The sequence below is a fragment of the Dermacentor silvarum genome, chromosome 7 (genome assembly GCF_013339745.2).
Source record: "Dermacentor silvarum isolate Dsil-2018 chromosome 7, BIME_Dsil_1.4, whole genome shotgun sequence".
NCBI classification, from domain to species: Eukaryota; Metazoa; Arthropoda; class Arachnida; order Ixodida; family Ixodidae; genus Dermacentor; species Dermacentor silvarum.
The window spans coordinates 54,279,976-54,304,559 of record NC_051160.1 but is presented as its reverse complement, the minus strand read 5'-3'; the positions used below and the strand labels follow the sequence as shown (position 1 = coordinate 54,304,559).

General features: G+C 46.0%; 1 protein-coding gene across 1 annotated transcript in view; it reads right to left on the bottom strand.

Annotated features, from left to right (window-relative positions):
- Positions 1-1,750: 1,750 nt before the first annotated feature.
- Positions 1,751-24,584, bottom strand: part of LOC119459522 (boophilin-G2-like) — a 34,674-nt gene continuing 11,840 nt past the window's right edge. The window contains exons 3-5 of the mRNA XM_037721252.2: positions 13,754-13,960; positions 5,022-5,198; positions 1,751-1,899 (exon numbers count right to left, since the gene is read on the bottom strand). Coding sequence (XP_037577180.2) covers positions 1,841-1,899; positions 5,022-5,198; positions 13,754-13,960 — 443 coding nt within the window. The 3' untranslated portion in view covers positions 1,751-1,840. The remainder of the gene's footprint in view (positions 1,900-5,021; positions 5,199-13,753; positions 13,961-24,584) is intronic.

Here is a 24,584-nt window from a genome sequence, read left to right as displayed (position 1 = left end):
AGTCTCCTTGTGTCTTGTCCCATGAAGTTTTCTGCTGCAGTGCTTCTGAAGTGTAATGCAAAGCTATAGTGCAGATTTACGTCAGTTTTATAGAGTCGCACCCATAAAGAGTTTTCCTGCATTTATGCAGCAGAGCGTAACTAATCAGGTCAGTATCACAGTAGTTTTTTTTCATTGAATTATGACAGGTTCTTTACAAAAATTAAATCGTAACCTGCACAGAAAATAGAGGCACGTAAAGCGTTGCCTTGATCCTGTCTGTATTTCTATTCATTTTCGAAAAGCTCGACAGAGATGGCGTCAAAGTTCCAAGCCAATGGCATGTTTTTAGCTAATGTTAAGCTTCGCGGAATTTTGGAAGCGGTACACGGGCACGGTGTTTAAAAAGAGGTGTCCAGATGCAAGGGGAATGCAACATAAAACATGGCATATTGTTAACTCGGTGCACGCGAAATGTTGTGCCTTATTTTTGCTTTATTTTTCGGCATACGATTTTCAGTATATAAGCCACACTGGCCAATGCTTTACGCATTCGCCCCTTTCCGTACATTTTTTGTGGCTGCGGGGGATGTGTAAACTTTAATAGCTCAACTGTACTGTTTAAACTTAGAATGACAGCTGTTTGGACTAGTTTAAATTTCATCTTTACTGAGGAGAGCGGTAACGCAAAGCAAGGGAACAACTGGACCACATGGGTGCAATTGTTGTTTGTCTCGTCGTATTGTTTTTATTTTGCTTCGCACCTCCGCTCTCCCCAGTAAGCTGTTTAAACCTCATGAAACCATCTCGCGTTAAAATAAAGGAGCCCTACTAATAAGGAATGGGCTGAGATTGTGTTAGCTGTTCATATGGCTGCCAGAAAGCGAAGTTGTTTGATAACATCTTGGCTGATGGACTTGGTGCGTAGGGATACACCTGTTGGATGTTTATAATTTTATTACTGTGATATTTCTGTTTTTAGTATTCTACTGCAGCTGTTTCCTATTTTTGTCCATTTCTTTTTTTTATCTTTCATTTGGTGCACTTTCGGAGCTTTACATTTTAACCTTGAATTCGGTTTTTCATAGTAATCATCGGCGTATGGTTATGGTGTCCAGACGATGCGACTATTATTCTTTATATCACGTTCGTTTCTCTGCTATAAACTCCAGTTGCGAGCCAGTGCCATGTGGCATTCCCTTCTTTTTCTTATTTTTTTATCAAATTGTACTGTTGCAGCTACTAGATTATCATTATCAAGAGGCTACTAATTTGACCAGCCAAATGATAAACATGAGGGCACCATTACTTAGGTTGCCCTGGTATTCAAAATTTTTAGCAGAAATATGAAGCGCTGTTTAAAGCTATATTTAAATTGCTAAAAGTCAATAGCGACGTAGAACACCGTCATCAGATTAGTTGCCCAGTACTAAAGCGCACCTCATATTGCAGTATTTTTTGCACGCTTTTCCCCACGTCTGCACTCACTTCGGAGCCGGCGCCCACAGTTTCGTAGAATCTCGAGCCACTAAATTATAAGTCCCATATGGCGAATTACATATACTTGTAAATAGTAGAACTGGCATAGGCCGGTAGCGGCGCAACAATCGGTCCCAGCGTCGCGGAGAAAGAACAGCGCCGGGTGCACGTTTTCACGCCGAAGAACACGCTAGCGGGGCTTTCCCGGCCGGTTCACCCATCCGCCTGCCCCTCCTCGGGACCATCGGCACCACGGCTGTACGGCTCTATACGGCTCCACTCACGCTATCATCGCAAAACCTATTCAAATGTTTTGCTGTTGGAACAAGAATTGCGTCACTTTATTACTGTCAACTGCCAACGCATGAGACATTCTCCCTCTTTAGATACCTTGCCTAGGGCGGATTCCAGAGCCTGGTCTGTTAGGCCTTGTCGCTGACCCTGAAATAAGGAAAATGTCTTTAGTAGATTTATTGTTTTATAACTTTCGAAGAGAATAAGGCGTTGCAGAAGGGAGCAGGCGCAATATAGGTAGAAATGTATCATCACGTACCACAGACAAATAGCACAGAAAGTAATTAACTAAAGACTCTGCTTACTACTGGTGTATAAGATACGATCCGCACGTTCGTATAGGCATACAGATAACGTATTGATTGATAACATTTGTTCACGTGAAATGTAGGGAAATTCAGCAAAGTTCATTAAACACATTGCCAAGCGCAAGAAATAAAGAGTTATTAGGATTCTCATGCACTCTGCATCTGAACAACATACAGCAGCGCACTGACTGTGAAGAAAAACAATGCGTATACGTGCTGGGTACTCAAAACGCTGTCAGAGCTTCACCGTGCAACCTGCTATTGCATCACTTATGCACTTGCCTTCTGCGGTTTCCTTTCCCGTTTATTTATGTTTTGGTTCTCTCTGTTCGGCTCTGTCAATGAGCAGCAGTGCGTTTACGGTGATATCCTGAACTCACAATCTTAGGAAGCGCATATGTATTTGCTCGATTAGGCTGTTTTCGATTTTAAACCAATTCCCCGGTTAGATAAAAGAAACTTTTTCTGTCATACAAGCAGGCCAAGATATAGTGAACCGCAGTGTTATGAACAAGCAAATGGCATTTAGGTATGGCTATGAATTCTCTCCCCCACCAGGGTGTAGGCTCTACTGTGAGGACACCGTGAGCTGTCACCGTGTAAGGACACCTGTGACAGTGTCTCATTGGAAGCGATGTTCGGAAAAAAAAGCAATGACTATTCCCAACTGCATTCATTGCGATAAAGCTGGCGTACGGTTAAAGGCAGCTGTTAGTACTTAGCGGCTGCGGCCGCGAATAAAACTGGTTACAGCACTGTCTCGTGGCGCCGGCGTTGGCGGCGCGCCAATTTTTCAGTTCCGAAGACTCGTAACTAATCCTCGAACCCATAACCGGCCTAGCAGTCTCATACCTCATGTATTAAAAACAAGTTAGGACTATACCCTGAGAAAGAAGGTAAGTAGATCGAAAATTTTGCAGTGCTTAGGAAAGTAAAGAGAAAGCACACTCGCCGATATGCAAGTGCACTTGCGTCGCGAGGGCTTCTCCGTTTTGCAGACATTCTGTACGTTCTGCGGTGAACGGAAAAACGACGCACACGGAACCCCATCCTGACATTCAACTTCCTTATCACGTTTGCCCATTTTCTGGGAAAAACAGAGCAAGCGGGAGATGGAAATTCAAGACGATGAGCAAAACAAGAAGAAAGTTAAAGCAGGAGCCAACGTTTCGACAAGTGGACTTGTCTTTTTTAAGGGTACATATACTCTCCTCGGCACAGTGCATAGGTACGGTTATTCTAAAGGGGAGATAGAGGGTAAGGCGTGTGGAGGAGGCAACGACCGAGGGTGTGTTAGCGGCGAGGAGAGGGCAGCTCGCTGCTAGCGTCAATCCTCGAATCCCAACTCTTGTCGTGCAGGTGCCCAGTGGAGTTACGACGTGGCCACCAGCCAGGTTGAGTCTGCGAGCCATTTAATCACGATGTGATTAATTTCTGTAGAAGCGTTGCCATTTTCACGTTTAAGATAGAAAAGGCTGCTCCGGCAACCGCTAAAGCGCTAACCACGTAACCTTCGATCACCACTAGTATGTCGAGGGAAAGCCGCCCCTTCCGGTCACTAGTAGTTGACGTAGGATCGGAAGCCTTCCTTGTTCGCGTTGATCAGAGGTCTTCAGCGCGTCTACCGCCAGCAGTTTGGCGATCGTGAGCAAATATCGCTGGAACGGTCGTAAAAATGGCTGCGGTGACGGTGAGCGCCATTGGCTCCCGGTAGGTGGTGACATGCGCTGTTGAGCCAGATAGTCTTCAAAGTCCCACGGTCGTTTGCCAAATCAAAGTAGTGGCTAGTAGGCGAAAAAGTCCCGGAACCCGAGCCTATGGCATGGGCACTGTCTGCCAAGCATGGCTATGGACAGATTATGCTTGCTTACTTCCTTGTGCTATAGAGTACCACTCGTTTAGCTACTTTGATGTCCAAGGCTGACATCTTTTGTGTGACATTATCAGTGCAATGCATGTAATTAAAATTAAATTAAATTATTGGGTTTTACGTGCCAAAACCCCGATCTGATTATGAGGCACGCCGTAGTGGGGGACTCCGGAAATTCGGACCACCTGGGGTTCTTTAACGTGCACCTAAATCTAAGTACACGCATTTCGATGGGGGTGAAATGCGAAAACACCCGTGTAATGCATGTATGTATGTATGTATGTATGTATGTATGTATGTATGTATGTATGTATGTATGTATGTATGTATGTATGTATGTATGTATGTATGTATGTATGTATGTATGTATGTATGTATGTATGTATGTAATGTATGTATGTATGTATGTATGTATGTATGTATGTATGTATGTATGTATGTATGTATGCATGGAGAGAGAGACAGGGATAAAACCAAAGGAATGGCAGGGAGGCTAACAAGGGGTTATCTGCAGTTTGCCACCCATACTGGGGAAAGGGAAAGGGGTTATGAAAAAATATAGGAAAGACAAAAGAAAACAAACTGAGGAAAATATCATTCATACAATACAATAGCGCCGTCTTAGTCTGCGCATAGTTGCAATACAAGCCTAGTAAGGGTCAGACGTGGATCAGATAGATCCAAACGTGTGATGCGAGTCCCACAACTTCTTGACAACGTCAGTAGAGTGATAATTGGAGACCCGATGTGGCAGAAAAACAAATTTCACTTGGTCGGACAAAAGAAAAACACTGCCGAAATAATGTTGTTACCTCGTCTGATAAAAAAAAATGTTTTAAGTAGCCTGCAATTTGAAGAAGAAAAGTCTGTCTTCAAAAGCTGCTAGTGCTTCATATTGCCCACAGTACTACTGCATTTTTGCTGCTTCTTAATCTGTATACTGTATCGCTTTTACGTGTTGTAAAGTAACCATCGTGGGTACGAGTTCATTGTGTCAGTAATTTGTTTGTTTGCCAAATAATAAACTTATGCTGCGAAGGTGCGCGTAGGTAATTTCAAAGGAGGTGAGCACAACGAGTGTTCGTACTTACCGCATGCTTTCTTGCACTTCCTAATTGTATCAAAACCGCCTCTGTAGCATCCCGTGTATTCTACACAGCGTCCGTTCCGCCAATACACCCGAGTAAAAGCTGCCTTACACCGACCTTGTTCAGGACGCGAGTAGCACAATCGGGATAAATTTTTGTCCTTTCCCTTGCCGTGTTTACCTACAAAATAAGAATGTAATATCTTAAGTAGTTTCCCCATGAGTTGAGCCAACTCTAGACAGTGGTATTCTTTGTCTCCATGTGCACATGGATACTGAACGTTTATTAAACATTTATAACTAATGAAACTGCTGATTAAAATTAATTGAATGTAATATTTGCCCAGCTTTTCCTTGTACAATTAAGACTCGTTAAGTATATTTGTTGGGGGACCAAATTATTACGTGAAAAAAGGGCGCTTCTGATATACGCATCGGAAGGCGGTAAATATACCCAGCTCGGTGCACCTGAAGGATGCCGTAGTAGAAGAGCTTACACAATAAAAATGCTGCTTTAATCCCCTTTCTCCATGTGCATCACTACACAAACAACCCAATACGTGGGCAAATCAGTACCTGTGCTGATTTTGTTTAGGTGTACTGCTTTCAATACTAGAAGCACTTCTCTATGTTTTGCATGCACACATACACATTCCCTTTTCTGGCAACCGAACGCGCAATTCGTAGGGGCACGAGAACAAGAAGTATACGGGATGGTAAATATTTTAAATTGCATAGTAATACGTTACGACGATAATTGTAGATTAAGTTAAGTGTTATACAAATTCAAAATACAGCGCTTCTAATATCAATAGTACTCAAAACAAACCGAGTGCCGCAGAACGAGTGTGTAACCACATTATTGCGAACGCAGGCAGGAAATAAGGATTTAGAAAACACAGTACACTACAAATTTATCAAAAATTAGTCAAAGCAATATCTATGCCCGTAAACCTGCCTCCACTAATGCTGCAGAATGTTTTAAATAATTGTCCGAAAATGAAGGGTCCCGTTGGTTCCATTCTCTGGCTGCAGGATACAAATTAGAGTACATAAAAAATTAGTTCTACGCGTATTTTCGAAGTGCTTGAGGGTGCATACGATGTGTCGGTGGTGTACGTGAAAAAGAGACAATCATCCTGCATTTGTCACTGTCTTTTTCAACATAAAGTTGACGAAACAAGCATTTCAGAAGAGCGGCTCTAGCTGAGTTATGGAAAGTTAGCATGCCAACATTCTTAAAAAAAATCAGATGGTGAATCGCGTGGCTCCTACTTTTTAGAGATTATCGTTTGAAGTTTTTTAGCACGCGGTGAAGTCCTTAGATACGTCATTAGTAAAAGGAAACCAAATCATATAGGCGTATCGCAGCACTCGTCTTATAACCCTGGGATAAGGCAGCAGCTCTATATCATTAGACGCAAGGTGGAGACGCCATCACAAAATAGCAGCCACTTCAGTGCTGTCGAACTTGTTTTAAGTACCGGAGCACTCCGGGCTACAGCAGTACAATTTGCTGTGCCTATCAGGCCCCGATACGATGACTTCGTGAAAAGGATTGAAAGTGCAGTAGTCTGCGAGGAATTTAACACAGCCAGGCAACTTAGTAATCAAGTATGCAATGTCGGCGCGATGCCAGCACTTGTGCAGAATACGTTCGGCAGCGGAGTGGAAGAGATCTGCAACCTAGGACATCGGTAGGAGCCATTGTCACGACGATCGTTATAGGTCGCAATCCAAAGCAGGTAGTGCTCCCATAGCGAGATCGTTGAAGTCATTCGTATGGCGCCATGCCCTTAAAAGCATTTACATGCGTATAATACATCAGCATCTAGCCTTCGATAGCGGTTATTAATTATTTAAATGCGGTTTTTTTAATGACAAAACCGCGATCTGATTATAAGCCAAGCCCTAGTGAGGGTCTCCGGAATAATTTTGGCTACCTGAGGTTCCTTAACCTTCACCCAATGCACGGCATAGTAGCGTTTTTGAACTTCCACCCCATCGGAATGTGGCCGATGATAGCTTATAGCCGATGATAGCTGAATGTCCTGATAGCTGTCGTCAGCACAACAAATAAATTCAGCACCGTGGCCGTCCCGCTCTGACGCCATGCAGTGCTTGTGCGTGGATTGTTAAAGGGTTGTCAGAGGCACGCAGTTTCTTTGGCTGCAAAAGCGACAAAGCCAAATGAATGCAACCGTCACGCTCCACTTAATAAACTGTAAAGGAAGTCGAATAAATTATGCATGCTGTGCGAATTATATCGCTTAGCCACGACAACCATCGTTGATGGTATCTGGCAGAATATTCATCATCACATGTATTTCGCAAGAATGGCACTACTAAAGGACAAATTATGAACGCATTTATCTGGGCAGCCCAAAAAAAAACAGGCTTTGTGAAGCACCGCTCGGCGCAGCTTTCAGGAGCTTGGTTACATGGCCTCAGAAAATGCAGACGAATGAAGAAACATCCAAAGAAACAGCTGGCGAATAAACGAATGACTATTCGTCTAATCAATGATAGATTGAGTTCCGTCCTTCGAATTGTGTTCGCCACGCAGGGTAATCAAGCATCCATGACGTAATTATTGTGTTCCACAGCTCTTCATTTTTGCAGACTAAAAACTGATTAATGTGAATGGTGAAATGCTTCACAAAATTCATTTATAATTATATTTTGCCAGCTTCACGTGCAATTGTGGCACGGGCTGCTGCGTATTGGCTAGTACTCGCGTATTTATTTAGGGGTGCATTTAGGTGTCACATTAACAATCATATCCTTTTTCCACCACCAGCAACCCTGCCGCAATGTACATACGTGTTCGTAACCCTGCAAATAATGATAATATAGAACGTATTTTCTACGAATTTGAGTCCCTGCATATCTGTACGCCTAGTGGTCCTTCTCTCCAAGTGCGCGTCCCCACTGTATCTGTCAATTAAGCATTCCGGTATAGCTAACTTCTTGAACATGCAGTAAATATTGTTACGGGAGGTATTTACGTAACAGTAAATGGCTAGCGCTTGTCTAGTAAAGACTTCACAGAGCGCACAGGTTTCGGCAAGTTTTCAGTCCGTCAGCAGAGCCTCTGATCCAGCCCCACTACAACGTCTTTGTTTTCGCCATTTGTCATGACATCATCCCCGGCCGATGAAGCATCATCCCGGTACTTGTAGCGGTCAAAATGGCTTATCACAGTTGTAACGTTTGAGGCGGGAAACATGTACTATGTGGCTTCGTGGTGTGGCAGTCGATGCCATGAGAGATATCTCAGAGGTGACAGCAGTCACCTGATGCAGCACAACGTACCGCGACATTAACTTTCCACAGAGGCCGACAAGACGAGATGGTAGCCAGAGAAGGACGAGACAGCAGGGTGGAGAATCAGTATTCCGGTATCGATGATCGTAAATGGACTATTGTGCGGTGTGCCATGACGAGACCCGAGTGCGGGCTACTGTGCGCGCGACGAGCACACGTGCGATGGCATCTTGCGCATAGGAAGTCGTGGACGTGGAAGCCGGATCGGAAGGGAGCAAGGTGTCAAAGGGCAGTAAGGGATGGCGTCCAAAGAGAAAATAGAAGGGTGAGTAGCCGGCAGTTTCATGACGCGATGAGTTGTATGCAAATGTGACGAATGGAAGCGCAACGTCCCATTCGTGGTGGTCATCGGAAACGTACATGGAAAGCATGTCGGTCAGTGTATGGTTTAGGCGTTCGGTGAGTCCAGTTGGTTTGAGGGTGATTCCATTGGTATGAGGTCGTGAAGATGTGATGAGTAGCACATGATCAAAGTATATCGTCAACCACACGAGACAGGAAGCAGCGACCACGATCTGTAAGTACGCGACGTGCAGCACCATGTTGGAGGATGACGTCATACAGTAGGAAGTCGGCTACGTCTGCTGGCTGCAGCTGGCTGGTAACAGTCGAGTAATTTCATATGGAGTGGTGTAATCCGTAGCGACTGCAATTCATTTGTTACCTTTCGTGGAAATTGGAAAGGGACCGAGCAAGTCCACGCCCACTCGATAAAACGACTCGGTTGGAACGTCAATTGGCTGAAGGAGACCAGCAGGTTGAGTCGCAGGTTTCTTGTGACACTCGCACAGGTCAGAAGACTGTTACGTACCGGCGAACGGCCTGATATAGGCCCTTCCAGAAAAAACGTCATCGTATGCGATCATAAGTTCTGGAGACGCCTAAGTGCCTGTAAGTGGGGGCGTCATAAAAGCGGACGAGGACATCCCTGCAAAGATGATACGGGACAACGAGCAGGAGTTCTGCGCCGTCAGGGTGCATGTTGCTGCGGTAAAGAACGTTATCTTGAAGCAAGAACATGTTGACTGAAGGTTCGAGGGTGCCGGATTGCAGACGGTTAATATGCGAGAGCAACGATGGATCTCTACGTTGTTCGTCGGCCACATCGATGAAGTCTGTTATTTCTGGGACATAGGCGTCGGGGTCTGTTTCAATGGAGACGGATGGTTTCGAAGGGGTGGCGGGAGAGGCAGTCGGCGTCATTGCGTAACTTGCCAGATTTGTACACTACCGCGAACGTGTACTCTTGTAATCGTAATGCCCAACGGCCAAGCCTCCCTGTGTGTTCTTTAAGTGTTGAGAGCCAGGAGAGCGCATGGTGGTCTGTTATGACCACGAAAGACCGTCCGTATAGGTATGGACGGGATTTAGCGACAGCCCAGACGAGAGCTAGGCACTCCCGCTCAGTAATGGTGTAATTCTTTTCCGACTGTGACAGAAGACTATTAGCATACGCTATCACACGGTTGGCGCCGTTCTGTGTTTGGGCGAGGATATCACCAATGCCATGGCCGTTTGCGTCGCTGCGCAGTTCTGTTCTGGCAGCCGGGTCAAAATGAGCCAGCACAGGTGGTGAAGTGAGGGCAGAAATCAAAGGCGCAAATGAAATCGCTTGGTCCACGCCCCAAGAAAAGGCCGCATCCTTCTTGAGTAGGTCCATGAGGGGTTGTGCAATGTCCGCGATATTGAGAACAAAGCGGCCAAACTAGGAGCAGAACCTAAGAAAGCTGCACACTTCTTTCGTGGACCGTGGAACCTGGAACTCGCAGACGGCACCGGTTACACACCAGTAGCCTGGACTAGGTGTCCAAGTAATTTGATCTGGCGGCGCCCAAAGGTACACTTAGATCAATTGAGCTGGAGGCCAGCTCGGCAAATTATGTCGAGAATGGCCGAAAGACGAGAGAGGTGGCTGTCAAAGCTGGGCGAGAAAACGATGACGTCGTACAGATAACAAAGACAGTTTGACCATTCCTGACGGCGTAGAAGAGTGTACATCATGCTTTCAAAAGTTGCAGGCGCATTACACAGCGCAAAAGGTATGACCTTAAATTGGTAGAGGCCATGGGGTGTGATGAATGCGGTCTTCTCGCGGTCGCGGTCGTCGACGGCAATTTGCCAGTATCCCGAGCGGAGATCTAGCGACGAGAAATATTTGACACCATGGAGGCAGTCGAGCGCATCATCAATTCGTGGGAGAGGATATACATCCTTCTTCGTTACTCGATTGAGGTGGCGATAATCGACGCAAAACCGCTCTCTGTTGTCCTTCTTTTTCAAAAGCGCTACAGGGGATGCCCAAGAGCTAGAAGAAGGCTCTATAACATCTTTATCAAGCGTTTTCTCTACCTCCTTTTGGATGACTTGGCGCTCAGAGTGAGATACTCGGTAAGGGTGCTTGTGAAGGGGGCTGGCGTCTCCAGTGTCGATGCGGTGGGCCACGACATGTGTACGGCCTAGTGGACTGTTCTCACCATCAAATACGTCAAGGTACGAAAATAGGACACCTCGTATTGCTTCACGTTGGGAAGGTAAGAGGTAGGGGGATATAAATTTTGTCCAGAAGTGCCTTGGTTGGCGGCGGTATGACAGGTTGTGTCACAGTCTCAGCATCAGCAGCAAATGCAGAAACAATACATTATTCCAGAGGTGACAGTTCGGCGAGTGAAATTCCTTGAGGAAGAATATGGGTCGAAGTAGAAAAGTTGAGGACTGGAATCAACGTTCTGTTGTTAGCAACAACCACTACCATATGAGGAAGTGCGATGTTGCGCGAGAGGATCAGATCTGTGAGTGGAGCGACCACATAGTCACCATCAGGGACTGGCAGAAATGGTGACATAAGGACGTAGGTAGCAGCTTGAGCGGGTAGTTGTAGAAACTCCACGGAACGTCGGCGAATGTTACGTGATGCGGCGTCATCAGGACACAATGGCAGTTCGAGTCGCAAAATGCCAGTAGAACAATCGATGAGGGCAGAGTAGGCGCTCAAGAAGTCTATACTAAGAATGACATCATGTGGGCAAGCGTCGCGAGCAGCGAACAGAACTGAAGTGTGGTGGCCGGCAACAGTAACGCCGGCAGTGCACATACCAAGAACCGGTGTTCGGGTGCCGTCAGCTACTCGCATAGTAGGAGAGACGGCAGCTATCGGTACTTTTCGTAGGCGGCGTCGGAGCGTAGAACTCATAACAGATATGTGAGCGCCAGTATCAATATGAGCAGTAACGGTCACGCCGTCGACGAGAACACTGAGCAAATTGCGTCTTGAAGTAGGGGTCATTAGAGGTTTTGCGGTCTTGTCGTCAATGCAGCCTCACCTCCTGGAGCTGCAGTGGCTAATTTCCCGGGTGGCCTCCCGAGTAAGGCGGAGAGGGAGAGTGACGGTGTTGAGAGGAGCGCGACTAGCGACTCTGAGGTGACGCCGATCGTCTGAACCAGTGTCCTTGTGCGGCAATATCGGCGTAGGTTCATTCAGAGCGCAAAGACAGACGGTGAAGGTTCACGGGCCGGGAGTTGGTCGTCGAAAAGAGATGTGCTAGAGTACGGGCCACTGATCTTGGCGGCGGTCACCGGGGATGCTTCGTCGGTCATTCCGACGATTGTGGCAGTGGCGTGAAATGTGGCCGACGTGAGAGCACGAAAAACAGATTGGTCGATCGTCAGGCGTCCTCTACTCAGATGGGTTTTGGTCGCGGGGAGTGAAACGGGGAGCGGAAGTGGCAGAGCAACAATTGGGGCGGTGTGGTGTTGAGTGTGAGGACCGGAAGCGCACATGGGCGGAGGTGCGTTACTGGTGGCTTGTGGAAATAGGACGCCTATATTTGCAACTTCTTGATGGACGGCGACCTGAATGAGGGATATTGTCGCCAAATGGTCGTGAGCAGGTGCCTGATAAGCGACTGGAGCCATAGCTTCGAGCTCCTGGCGAACAATCCTGGTCAAGTTGTAAGGCGTCGAGAGCAGAAGGGGCTTCACGGGATCTTCGCACTCGGAGGTCGGAGCTGAGTTCGGGAGTCTGTTAAAGCATCGAGTAATGCGCCTGCTTTTTGCTTGTTCAAACCACCGGCATTCCGTTATGATGGAGTCAACCGTAGTGCAGTGCTTATACCTGAGTATGTTGAAGGCATCGTCAGCTATGCCTTTCAACACGTGGCCAACTGTCTCCTCCTCTGGCATGTCTTTGTCAATTGCGTGGCACAAGGCTAGCACGTCATGTATGTACGCGACGTACGATTCCGTGGACTTCTGAGCTCTGGCCGCCAGCTCGTGCCAGGCTGTAATTTGTCGCGCGGCCGATCGGCCAAACAATGCGCGAATCTTCTTCTTGCATAGGTCACAACTTGTCAGTTCTTCGTGCGTATTAAGCCCCACGCGTGTGGGGCTTAATATGAGTGCCAGTGAGCGCCAATGTGAGCGCCATATTCTACCTCGTAGGTAGAAAATGGCGCTGGAGAGCATTAGCGTCGCATCCCAACTGTGGTGCTTGCGGACGCGCTCGTACAACAGGAACCAATCGTCGACGTCATTGCTGTCCCTGCCGCAATACCTACCGGGGTTGAAGGGATGCGAAAGGACCACGGTTGCCAGAGACCCGGGGGCGGACTGCGATGACTGTGTACTGTCTTCGGCCATGGAGGCGGGAGAAACCTGGCGTCCGCTCCGAAAATCCAGTGCCGGGAGGAAGAGAGCCCGCAACCTCCAGCAAAAAGAGGCTACGGAGAGTATTTACTTAGCATAGACGGCCAGCGCTTGTCATGTCAAGACTTCAAAAAGCGCACAGGTTTCAGCAGGTTTTCCGTCCGAGAGGACAGCCTCTGACCCAGCCCCACTACAACGTCTTTTTCTTCGCCATTGCTCGTGAGAATATTATTCGTCTGAGCATAATCTGTTCTTTTTTTTTTTTCATTCGAAGTTCATGGTGAGAGCAATTAGGCCTATAATTTCTTCATACATCCACTGAGCTTTCAGATATCTTTTAAATGTATTGTGTATTTTCGCACTTACTGATTTTCTCGGTATTAAAAAAATTTTGGTTTTTACGTGCCAAGACCACGATCTTATTATGAGGCATGTGTCAAAGCGCTGATGAAGACCGGTTGCGGCTATAGGCAGGGGATATTCTCGCTGAACCATTCGTAAATTTTATCAGGTAACACATCGCTCAATTCCATTGCATTATAGCAGTTGGTTGAACCAAATTGAGCTGCTTTGTTTCATTTTGATTTTGTTGTTTTGGCTACTTTTGAAACTTTTAAATTAGGAAAGATATCAGTTGCTATAAAAAAAAGCTTACTTATACTTTGAAATCGTTTCAGTTAGAAACAGGCAGGTTACATATGCCGCCATTAAGACTGCAGACAGGGAATTTTCTTTGCCATCACTATTGAATAAGATATTAAAACTTACCGCACCTGTTCTTGCACTCGTCTTCAGTTATGAACCTGTTAGCATTGCCACCGCAGCCGCTATATTTGAATGGTTTACATACGCTTGAGTTCTGGCTAAAATACCAGCGTTCTCCTGCTCCGACACAAATTCTACCCCGTTCGCCGACATCTTTGGGTTGACCACATACTCCAGGCCGTTCATACTTTCTTACAGCTATGCATGGGGCTGTAAGACATAAGGTTGGATAGTTTGTAAAGTTTTGGTACTGATCTGATCTATAAGCCGCTGCATTGCACACTGTGTTATTGAGACATATGTTCTCGCACACTGAGTAAATAAGGTTCGACTTAACTTCAGCGTATTTAGATCATTATGAAGGACATTGAACCGTTCAAAAAACTATACGAGTAGAAACCACTTTTCCGGAACCACTTTTACTGCAATCCTTTCAGAAGCCTGTTTGTCTGTCTGTGCTGGCACAAAAAATTACCCAACTGTGTATCCGTTGCTACATCAGATCACATGTTGCAGTGTTACTTATTCCACGTGTTTTATTTCATGTGGTACTCCGTAATTAAAGCAATGCGATTTGTCAGTCGCTGTCTACAAAAAAATACGTCAGCATGTAGTAGAGCTTAAAGAAAGTGATAGTAAAGAGGCTAGTTATATATCTCTTTGATTAAAAAAATAAGTAATGATTTAAAATTCTCTCTGTATAAACACATATTTCTGGTGACCCAATCGCATTCGGCTGCTGTGATTGTCCCTTAGTTTACAGAAGTTGTCTTGTACTTTCGACTGCACAGCCGAGCCAGAAAGTTTTCCATGGTTTGCAGCTGGGTATACATAGCGCGGCGAAGCCTACACGTGGAGGTTTTAGTAGTGCATCTGAAAGCATAAGTTAGCGTGCCACACATAAAATACTTACGCAAGGCCCCCTATAAAAAATGGCCAGGCATCTCTTTAAAGTTGTCAAGTATCCATCTATACATTATCTAAATTGATTTACATTATTAACTCACATTATCAAATAAATAACCAATGACATCAATTACATAATGATATATGAATTGTTATACTTTACGATGTAGTGGCGGAAATTCTGTACTCCATAAAATGGATAAATACTTTTGATATGGACACCGCAAGCACTTCTTTCAGTCAACAAAAACACGCAAGCAAGTAAAAATTCGTGTCAGTACAAGACATGAAGAAATAATACAAAATATTCTTCCTAGAGATGCATGGCAGTGACAGGACCGAACTGATTGCGGACCTTTAGAGTGACCACATTTACAGCATCACAACTGACATGTTTTTTCGTTCATTTTTTTGTTTATTTTTTTTTTGGGGGGGGGGGGGATTGTTTGAGCCACCCAAAGCGTCACGATTGTGTGGGAGCGCTTCACGTATGCAGCCCACTGAGCAAAAAAGTCACAGGCCTGCGCGGCACACGCGGCACAGTCACAGCGTACGCTGGAGGACCGGCTCCATAGGAGCTCCATTTTGGGCACCACGTACTACAGGGTCTTCGCGGCAAAGTCTCTTTAAATAAAACATTACCACAATAATTACAACCCATTAGCATTTATGTTACCAACAAATAATTATTTTATCTGTGAGTAGTTCTTGCAGGCACTGCAATGACTTCGCTAGCTTAGACCATATGCTCTGGCGTTGCCCCTCGTTACGAGGCAAGGAAGAAATAAATTAGGACAAGTGGCTCTCCGCTATCAAGAGCCCCCATGCCGGGGCGCAACTATGGGCTGTCCAGAGGGCCCACGATGCGGCGGTCGGGCATGGCCTGACTGTCCCAACGTGGTTGCGGCCCGCTGCGCGCTGAGTCGCGTACCTCAGGACGTTCATTAAAGTTTTACATCCATCCATCCATCCATCTGTGATCAGTGTACTCAGAGCTTTAAAAATACATTTTAGTAGTAATTTTCATCGTATACTATGCCCTAATTCTTTTTTGATTGTTTGTGATGGTCCTCTTATTGTTCGTTGCTAAACTGTGTTATAGTCTATAGGTTCATAGTTTCATCCGCAACAACAATCCAATCGACCTTATTATTTCACTCCAAATAACTTTTTCCCAATTACTGACGATACCTTAGGATACATTTAATTCGAGGCTTTAAATTTTAAACTGCAATCATATGTTACGGGCGATCGAAAAACTGTCACCACTTACCACATGTACTTGCAGCTAAAGCCAACAAAGAAATCCACATTATTCGCGCAGCTAAGTGCTAAACACTGTCCAATTTGCTCTCCTCCAGGCATTAGAAAACCAGGTTTATAAAGGTGACTTCATACGTCAGCCAGAAACAATAAGCTCTGGTGGCATACGAGCACGATATATTCAAGCAGTACGGCAGGATAGACGGCGGTGTTCCTGCAGTGTCTACTAATATGACATATAGAGGCCACCTAAACCTTTGCCACTTTAGTCATAAATATCATTTGTATGAGGCCTCTATAGGTCAGTGTGCATGTGAAAACATTTAAACGAGTGTGGTAAAAGTCGTAGAGCATCCCCTAAAATGTTTGCTTAAATACTACCATGCAAACTTTACTATGCCCTCTAGTTCTAAGAACAAGCATCCTTGGGCAACGCTTGCCTTTTCTTCGCTGCAGGATGCCTTCTTTCATGAGTCCTTAGCTGTCGTGCGTACCCAGGTTGATACGCTGTGCTGGATACCGTCTGTGCTAGATGATAGAAATGCTGCATTTTCGGGTCATAGGAGATCCGTGTTAGCGCCACACGTTCAGCTAGTTTGCATATCGTCGCGAAATCGGTCGTGTGTTCGCTACTGAAGTGGGTATGCTTGCCGGGCTTAGGGAATAGGAATAACTACTGAGTGCTTCCACTCGGCTGGCACGTCCCCCGTCATTCATGCCTTATTAAAGTCTTTGCAGTTCCAACTTTCCATTTTCCCTGAGCTTACATATTGCCGTCCATGTGACGCCATCATCAAGTGGCAGGCTGTGAGCGTTGATGGTAGCGAGTGCGAGTTCCAATTCGTATTTATTGAAGTATGAACTGATGGCGTTGTCATGTGGGGTTGCTACCGGTTCGTAGGTTGATATTTCTGGCAGGTACTGTGCTTGCGGCAATAGCAAATTTGCTGCCTCTTCCGCCAGAGAGATTCGACTGTGTGATCAGTGATGACTAGAACATTGGCCGTGGTGTTCAGAGATTTGTGTTTGCCATTCGTAGCCTTTAAGGTAGCGCAGACCTATCGTAGTGCGGTGCACACATTTAATGATATGCAATGCTGACTCCGCCCTTCGTGGTAGAGTCGGCGTGCGTACCGACGAGCCACGGCCGTATACGGTTTCTCATTTCTAAAAAAATCTTTGTACCGTCTTTCATTTGTTTATAAACAGTTATGCCTACTTTCAGAATTCAGAATGGCTGTGGACATGCATATGAGGTAGGAGTGTGTCCTCATTGACTTCAAATATAATGGTCCCTGCATTGGGCGCTGACCTAATTCTCTTTCGAATTGATTTGTCTTGAGGTAGGACTGAAAAGGCTTGCCTGTAGACATGCCCACCGTGCGAAGACCGTGCGTCTGTTTTAGAGGTCTCGCTGATTTAATTGTAAGGAAATCCACCAGGGATGGAAGCCGCTTCCCCAGCAGTCGGTACTGCATTGCCAGTCTTGAGAGAACTAAATTAATTCACACTCCGACTTGGGCACTTTGAAAGTACAGAAGCGTGTCAATCCGCAACATGCTCTACTATGTCATAGAAAGGAGGTTGCGTACTTTTCAAAAAAGAAAAGCTTCTCAAAAAGCCATCTAAGTCACGAGTTGATGCAAAACGCCGGGTAACCTGCACGATATCTAATTTATAGGTAAACAACTTGGTTTACAGAAACATGGTTTCAGATCTGTCTTCTTGAGCCCAATGTAACTAGCCCAAATAATTTGCGAGGCGTCAAATACAATATTTATGGAAAGCACAAACAAGCACTACTCCGATATTCTCCCCGAGGTGTGACTTGTTCCTTGTGTGGAAATAATTAAATAAAATGTCACAGTTTCGCCCTAACGGCGAAGCAATGAATGCGATAGCAACACAGCAATGTCATACGAAGTAAGGTGAGCGGCTTTGGTAGCAATATGAATTGTAGTAAACATGAGCTGATTAAGTAAGCAGGTGTGCTGCGGCGTAAGTAGACCAACATAAAGAGAGACTCGATGACCACGAGAAGGCGCGTGTGAAACGGTGGTGTTGATGAGAAGCGCTTCCCGTGGGCAGCGCGTGCGAAGGGACACACCTGTAGTGCTGCACTGCCGATCCGGGCAGCAGTGCATGTGTAGCGTGCGTTGGAAAATGTGGCCCGACTATTACTAACTCGATGAACAAGCGTGGTGTGGGAGCGCACAAACAAACATGAATAGATCACACTGAATGACTGCAGACAACGACTGTCAAAACTCTGGCAGCAAGCGCATACGTCGCAGCGGCGAAGGTACGGGCGCGGTCTGTCGCTTCAACGGAAACTGAGCGGCGAATGCACGGCGCATAAAGGTCAGAGCCGTGTGGAGATAAGAGACGGTGCGGACGAGCGACGAGTGCGGTTATTGGCAGAGTAGAAGTGCCCCCCCCCCCCCCTGCGCTCCCTCCGGCGCTGGCTTCCCGCTTCCCTGCTTGCGCGTGGGTGATTGAGTGCGTTCGCTCTCGGTGATAGCGCGCGTCCCCGCACGCTTCCGCTCGGGCATACGGCGCGCGGTGAAGATTTTATCTATAGGGAACCTCACGGCGACGGCGACGGCAGAAATCCGGTTGCAGTGTCCATATAATTGCTCTCGCATTAAAGGGTCGCAGCATCGCCAGAAGGGCGAACTATCTATTTCGATAGCAAGTAGCAAAACTCCGGGCGGCCCGAACGGCCGCGCTCGCGCGCCCGGGACGCGAGGCTCCGCAAGGCTCCAGGTGGAGGGTTGGAAGTGTGTGTGGGGTGGAGGGGGGGGGGGGCAGAGTCGGCCTTGCGTTGCTTTGTTCGCGTTGATGGGAACGGTGGCACGCAGGTCAATTAACTCACTGCGGCTGCCGCGCTCACTCACTCCAGCGTTTTGACAGCAAGTTTCCGCGATCATCGAGTGACATGCGTTCATGTTTGCTTGTGCGCGCGTGACACTATGCTTTTTAGCTTAAGTATGCCTATATTTGCAAGTTTCTACTACTTGCTACTTTCCCTAATTCGAATAGCTGTCCACTAATTTGCTGTCGAAATCAATGATTCGCCTTTCGGGTGAAACTGCAACTTTTTTTTAGTGTTGCGTAATTTTACAAAGCTGCTTTTGCAGATAACTTAATTCTAGTCCGTGAGCTGGATTGTTGAGAGAGGCGGACATTACCTGCACGACAAACTGAAACAAGCATTCAACATTTCTTTAAGATCACTAATTAAAGTCTGAAGTTATTACTATAAAGCACCTATTGCAATTCACTCATTGTAGCCTGTGAGATTGAAAGGCGTACCCACTTGGAATAAATTTCCAGAATGACACTAGTTTGGAGATCTGCGCCATCAAACTCGCCATAAAAATGCACTGCTGTTCCACTTGCTTCTTTAACAAAATACTCTTTTGGGCTTTGAAGCAGAAAAGTAACTAGAGCACCCACGTATTTCGTCAAAAGCTTCGGTAAATAATATCCCGCAACAGGTGACCTCGTGGACATTCACTTCTTGTGCATACAATATCTGCCGTAAAGTAATTACGAAGTTTTATAGTGAATCTTTGTCAATTAGTAGAATAAGTGTTTCGGTTTCTCGTGCCACCTCTTTGAATAGTCCAGCTAAAGGACCTGCCATAGGCGATATTACAGCGTAAGCTGTTATGGGCTCATTCTATCCGTTTCGGTTGGCGATGACGTCCGCCGCCGTCACCCTTGTCCGCTGCCGCCGGTGTCCGTCGCAGCTGTCGCCGCCAATGAGAAAAGAATTCTCAGTTCACGCAGGAATCGAACCCGGGCCCGCTACGCGGGACTCGGCTCCTCTACCACTGAGCCACGCCAGCTCTTGCGATCGAGGTTGTAGCGGAGGTATGTCGTATACACGTGTACTATAGCGGACGAGGAGACATGCGATGCGACTTGAGTGCCGCGTAGCATCGATACGAGCGCACTTTTCATTGAAGCTGCATAATATTACACCAGGTGGCACGCCATGTAGCAGTTACACAGCTATCGGTACAAGGTAGACAGAAAAGTCTTCGGGAAGAAAAAGATTAAGGAGATGTATGAAAAATCCTAGAATGAAAAACATGTATGGCATACCTGACTAAAACAAGCACTCTAGGTAACTGTTTGTGGCCACGCATTTTCTAAGGCGAAGCCAATAAATAATAATCATCATTATCATTAGCATTGTATCGTGCCAGGTTTCACGCGATGTCAAATGCGTGTGGCGCAGCGTCGAAGTGTGCACACTTCGTACTGCAGATGTGTATTATTACACCAGGTGGCACGCCATGTAGCCGTTCATGAGCTTGGTTTAAGAGCTGGGTGGCGCAATCCACCACCTCGTTTCAAAGGGGACGCCCATAGTATCCATCCATCCATTCATCCATCCATCCATCCATCCATAGCTAGTAGTACAGGGTAGATACAGAAGGTTTTAAGAAAGCAAAAAAAAAGAATAACGAGATTAATAGAACAATGCTGGAATGAAACATATGTTTAGCATCCCTGAATAAATCAAGCTAACTAGGTGACTGTTCGTCACCACACTCTTTCAAGGGGGATGCCAATAAACCATCATCATTATCAGCATAATGTCGTGCCACTTGTCACAACCTGACATGCGTGGCGCGTAGCGTCGATGCGTCCAAATTTGGCATTGCAGTTGCGTTCTATTCCACCAAATGTCCCGACGTGTAGCAGTTGCATGTAGCAGTTGCGTAAAAGATTCCAAACTGTTTTGATTCCAATTTCTGCAATCAGCCACCACGATTGGTCAAAGCATTTTCGGGCCACTCCCAACTTCGCTTGTCTGTCACGCGACGTCACGAAAACCGCGATAGCTCCCCATCTGATATAACGTGTACACACTAATTATGCATGATTAAACCGCACAAAAGAAAGATAATCATTCCTGATTCGACGCCTGTTCACCATTAGCCCTCTGCTATTGGTCCAATGTTTTCTGGCTACGCCCACTTCGCCTGTCTGTCACGCGACGTCATAAAACCATGAAAACTCACCACGTCAAAGTGACGTGTACGCGAAAAATGCATTAATATGCCGAACAAAACTGAACTTTTTTCTGAATAGCCAGAGACTGCCCCGTTCCGAAAGGAATAGAGGATGGCTGCCCGCCGATCGCTCAGGCCCTCGATACTCGCACCTGCCGGTGAGCATCTATTTATTTGCGCATGATACACCTTTTTGCGTGGCAGTAAAACGTTATCGAGCCCTTACGGCATGCATACGACATCGCTTGGCCAACTGTTCCTTGCTGAGGACCATTTTAGCGGCATTCTTATCCTTCCGTTTGCATGCCGCCGCGATTTTCGACTAGCCACCGCAAGCTAAGTAAGGCGAAGCGGACCAATCGGAGAAGCCGGCACCACCCTCTTCATGCGGTTATCTATCTTCACTGTGCTAGTTCGGCCCCATCGAAACCCTCTCCACTAGAGCGTGCTCTTCGCCTCTTGTCAGCCAATTAGATAAGAAAAACCGCTGAGTGTAGACAATGTTATTGTTTTTGAAAGCGAGCAAAGGTGACCTCCTATAAACCAGGAGGGTGTTTGATTGGGTTGTTCAGACAACGCTGCGGGTCACCGCCCTATGCTTGCGTCGGTGGTTACGTAAATTCGACGTCAGGAGTTTGGAATCAAAACAGTTTGGAATCATTTTACGTTATAGCACCCCTGGTGAACTCAGGCAGGCTAGGTGACTATTTGTCCCCGCCGTGTTTCGAAGGGGACGAAAATAAATTATCATCATCATCAACAGCATCGTATCGTACCAAGGCTCAAGGGATGTGACATGCGCGCCGTGTAGTCTCGATACCTGTGTTTACCCTTCGGTACAAGTTATGCACCCACTCGCAAGGTATGATCCCTTTAGTGCGTGCTCTCGAAATAGAGCTCCTATAGAGGCGCTCCTTCACCTTACGCTGTGACTGTGCGACGTGTGTCGCGCAGGTCTGTGACTTTTTTTAACGATTCCCGAAAACTTAAAAGTGACCACGCGGTAAAATAAAAAAAGGAGTGCGAGCGGTTGGTATGCTAAGAGGGCGTTGCAAAAATCGATGGGGAATGGGGAGAGGCGCTCTTCTGATGACTTGGGAAATGTGCGTAGGCCAAATCTGGAATTGGGATCTGTTCTATAATCAAGGGTCAGTCGCCATATAAATTAGAAACCTGGAATGAAAAGCTCTCCGCCTATGTCTTGTTTTACCAAAGTTCTTTGCCAACAATGCACTATACCTAGAAGCACGCTTGCCCTCTATTTTGTGCCAATTTAGGTTATTAACGTACAAAACACTCTTAACGATGTATGATTCCCATGTAAAGTTATAAATCATTTAATTATATCTGCCTCTTCTTTTTTTTCAATGTTCTTGGCCTTGGTTTGGTTCTACCCTCCTGAGGTTGTCTTCGTACAGACACTTTCTGGTCCATTAGATGTACGAATATGTGAGTTTCCACCTATTCTCAGGGAGAGAGAAAATAACCAGATTATGTTGGATGTTATCTACACGAATAAACCGAAACACTAAATGGTCTATTACAAAATGACTTTTTGGGGCTACATAAAAATTCATCATAGCGAGAGATGCATCGCAAACAAAAACAAAATCTGGAATTGGCACTTACTCTTCCGCTTTGACTGGCTGTTCTCGTTAAGACTTATTGACTACATACCAGTATTTTTAGCAGAGTTTTTGGGTGGTTATATTGACCCTACGAAAAGTGAACTCATCAATCTCGAAAGTTGTTATAGTAACGATTTCTTTTTTTTTTTCTTTTTGTTCATCTCTCATTGCAAATAGTCGCTCAAAATTTCAAGTACATTTATTTGCCAAGTACCACCTCACTTAGCACTAATTTGAATGGTATGGGTACCTTGTCAGAAAGAATTAGGGATGAATTAGCAGACAGTTTGGCGGAGCGGCCCTTAGTGTTCTCATTCTCTCGATCCTACTTTTTTAGCTTTCATACCTGTTGCTAGGTTTAGGATATGCTCTGCCATGCAAGACTCTCGCAACCTATCAATAACGCATTTAATTGGTTAGCGACACCTCTTATTCTCTTGGCGTATAAATTTCTGCCTTGCTAGAAAAGCTGAAGTCCTGTTTACCAAATTTCGTTGTCGAATACATAAAATAGACCATTATCTGGATCAATTCGGTGTCGTGCCCTCTTCCTTCTGCTCATAATGTGGTGAGGATGAGTCAATATAACCGTTTTCATTTTTACGCTGTCGTTTTTCATCGTTATAAAAACATGCTTTATAAGAACGATTTCACGGTGCTGGATTGAATCTTGCCATTCCCGATGCCATATCTATTGTAGCCTCCTCTCGAGTACATAATCATAGAATGTTGGTGCAGCTGTAGTGAGTTGATAAGAGAATCAGGAAAGGTCCTTACTGAAATATTAAATCTGTATATGACTTCATTATTTCTTTGTCTTTTCGAATTTCGTGTGAGTCTGTCTGATCAACCACAGTGTCGGTATTGATGATGGCGATACACAACTGTTTTCTTTGGGGTGAACCCACATAGCTATGAGCAACAGGATTGGCTTTACCTGTGAAAGAAAAATCTGAATCAGTGATTTGGACATTGCAGGCTTCCCTGCCTAGGTCGGCGCATGCGCTTGACTTCTTGTCATAGGGCGGTCTGGTCCTCCGGCTTCGATGTTAAGATGGCTAAGATCTCGGATTTCTTCGTCTCCGCAGGCCAAAAACTCAACCAATCATAGCGGGAGCCATGCGCCGCGTGCGCCGCTGTGTTCCTTACAGCATCACCAGATGGCGCTCGCCTCCACCCATCCGTGGCAGCGGTGGCGCCGGCCGTGCGTGGGAAAGAAAATAAAGAACCAGAAAGCTCGCCTCCGCGCATAGCGTCCGCAGCAAGCGTTTCCCGCTACAGATTACGGTTCCATAAGCTGCACTTGCCAGGAAGCGGCAGCTGTAGCATACTGAACCAGTGAGTGACGTAACTACACTTTCATATGAAAATGAAGAGCCCGCCTAGCAACTGATTTAATTTGTATGTGACAGCGTTGTGGAAAATCCGCGTATAGTTAGAACTTCCGAAGAGCAGCGTGAGCACGATGAGTGGTGACAGAATCAGCAACGTCAATATGCACAACGGCGTCGTGCTCAGGCTAGGCAGGACGAAGTGGTTACTGCCCAAAACAAGCCAAGCACAGTTAGAATGCCTGAAGAGCAGCGCGAATAAGATGAGCTATGAAAGGAACAGCAACATCAATATGCGCAGCGGTGTCGTGCTCAGGCTTGGCCAGACCCAGTTCAAGATTAAGCCACATTGATCTAGCGCAGCGGGTGATACCACAGCTTCGCTGGCCAAGCACTTCAAAGCGTAGCTTGGAGCCCAATTTTTTTCAATAGATACTTTACCATTTTTTTGTTCCCAAACGTAAGCCAAGGTACCTTGTCAGTGTATATCTTATCTGAGGATAAAGTAACTTTTTCGTGATTATCCCGGTTTGTCTTGGAATTTACCCACAGTTTTCGTCCGACGTCCCAAACCTCCCAAGAAAAGTCATCCCCATTTGAAATAGTCGCATTTTTCTAACCTATTGCATTTTTTCCAGAATAAAGGACTTATCTCACAAGTTCAGAAGCCTCTAGT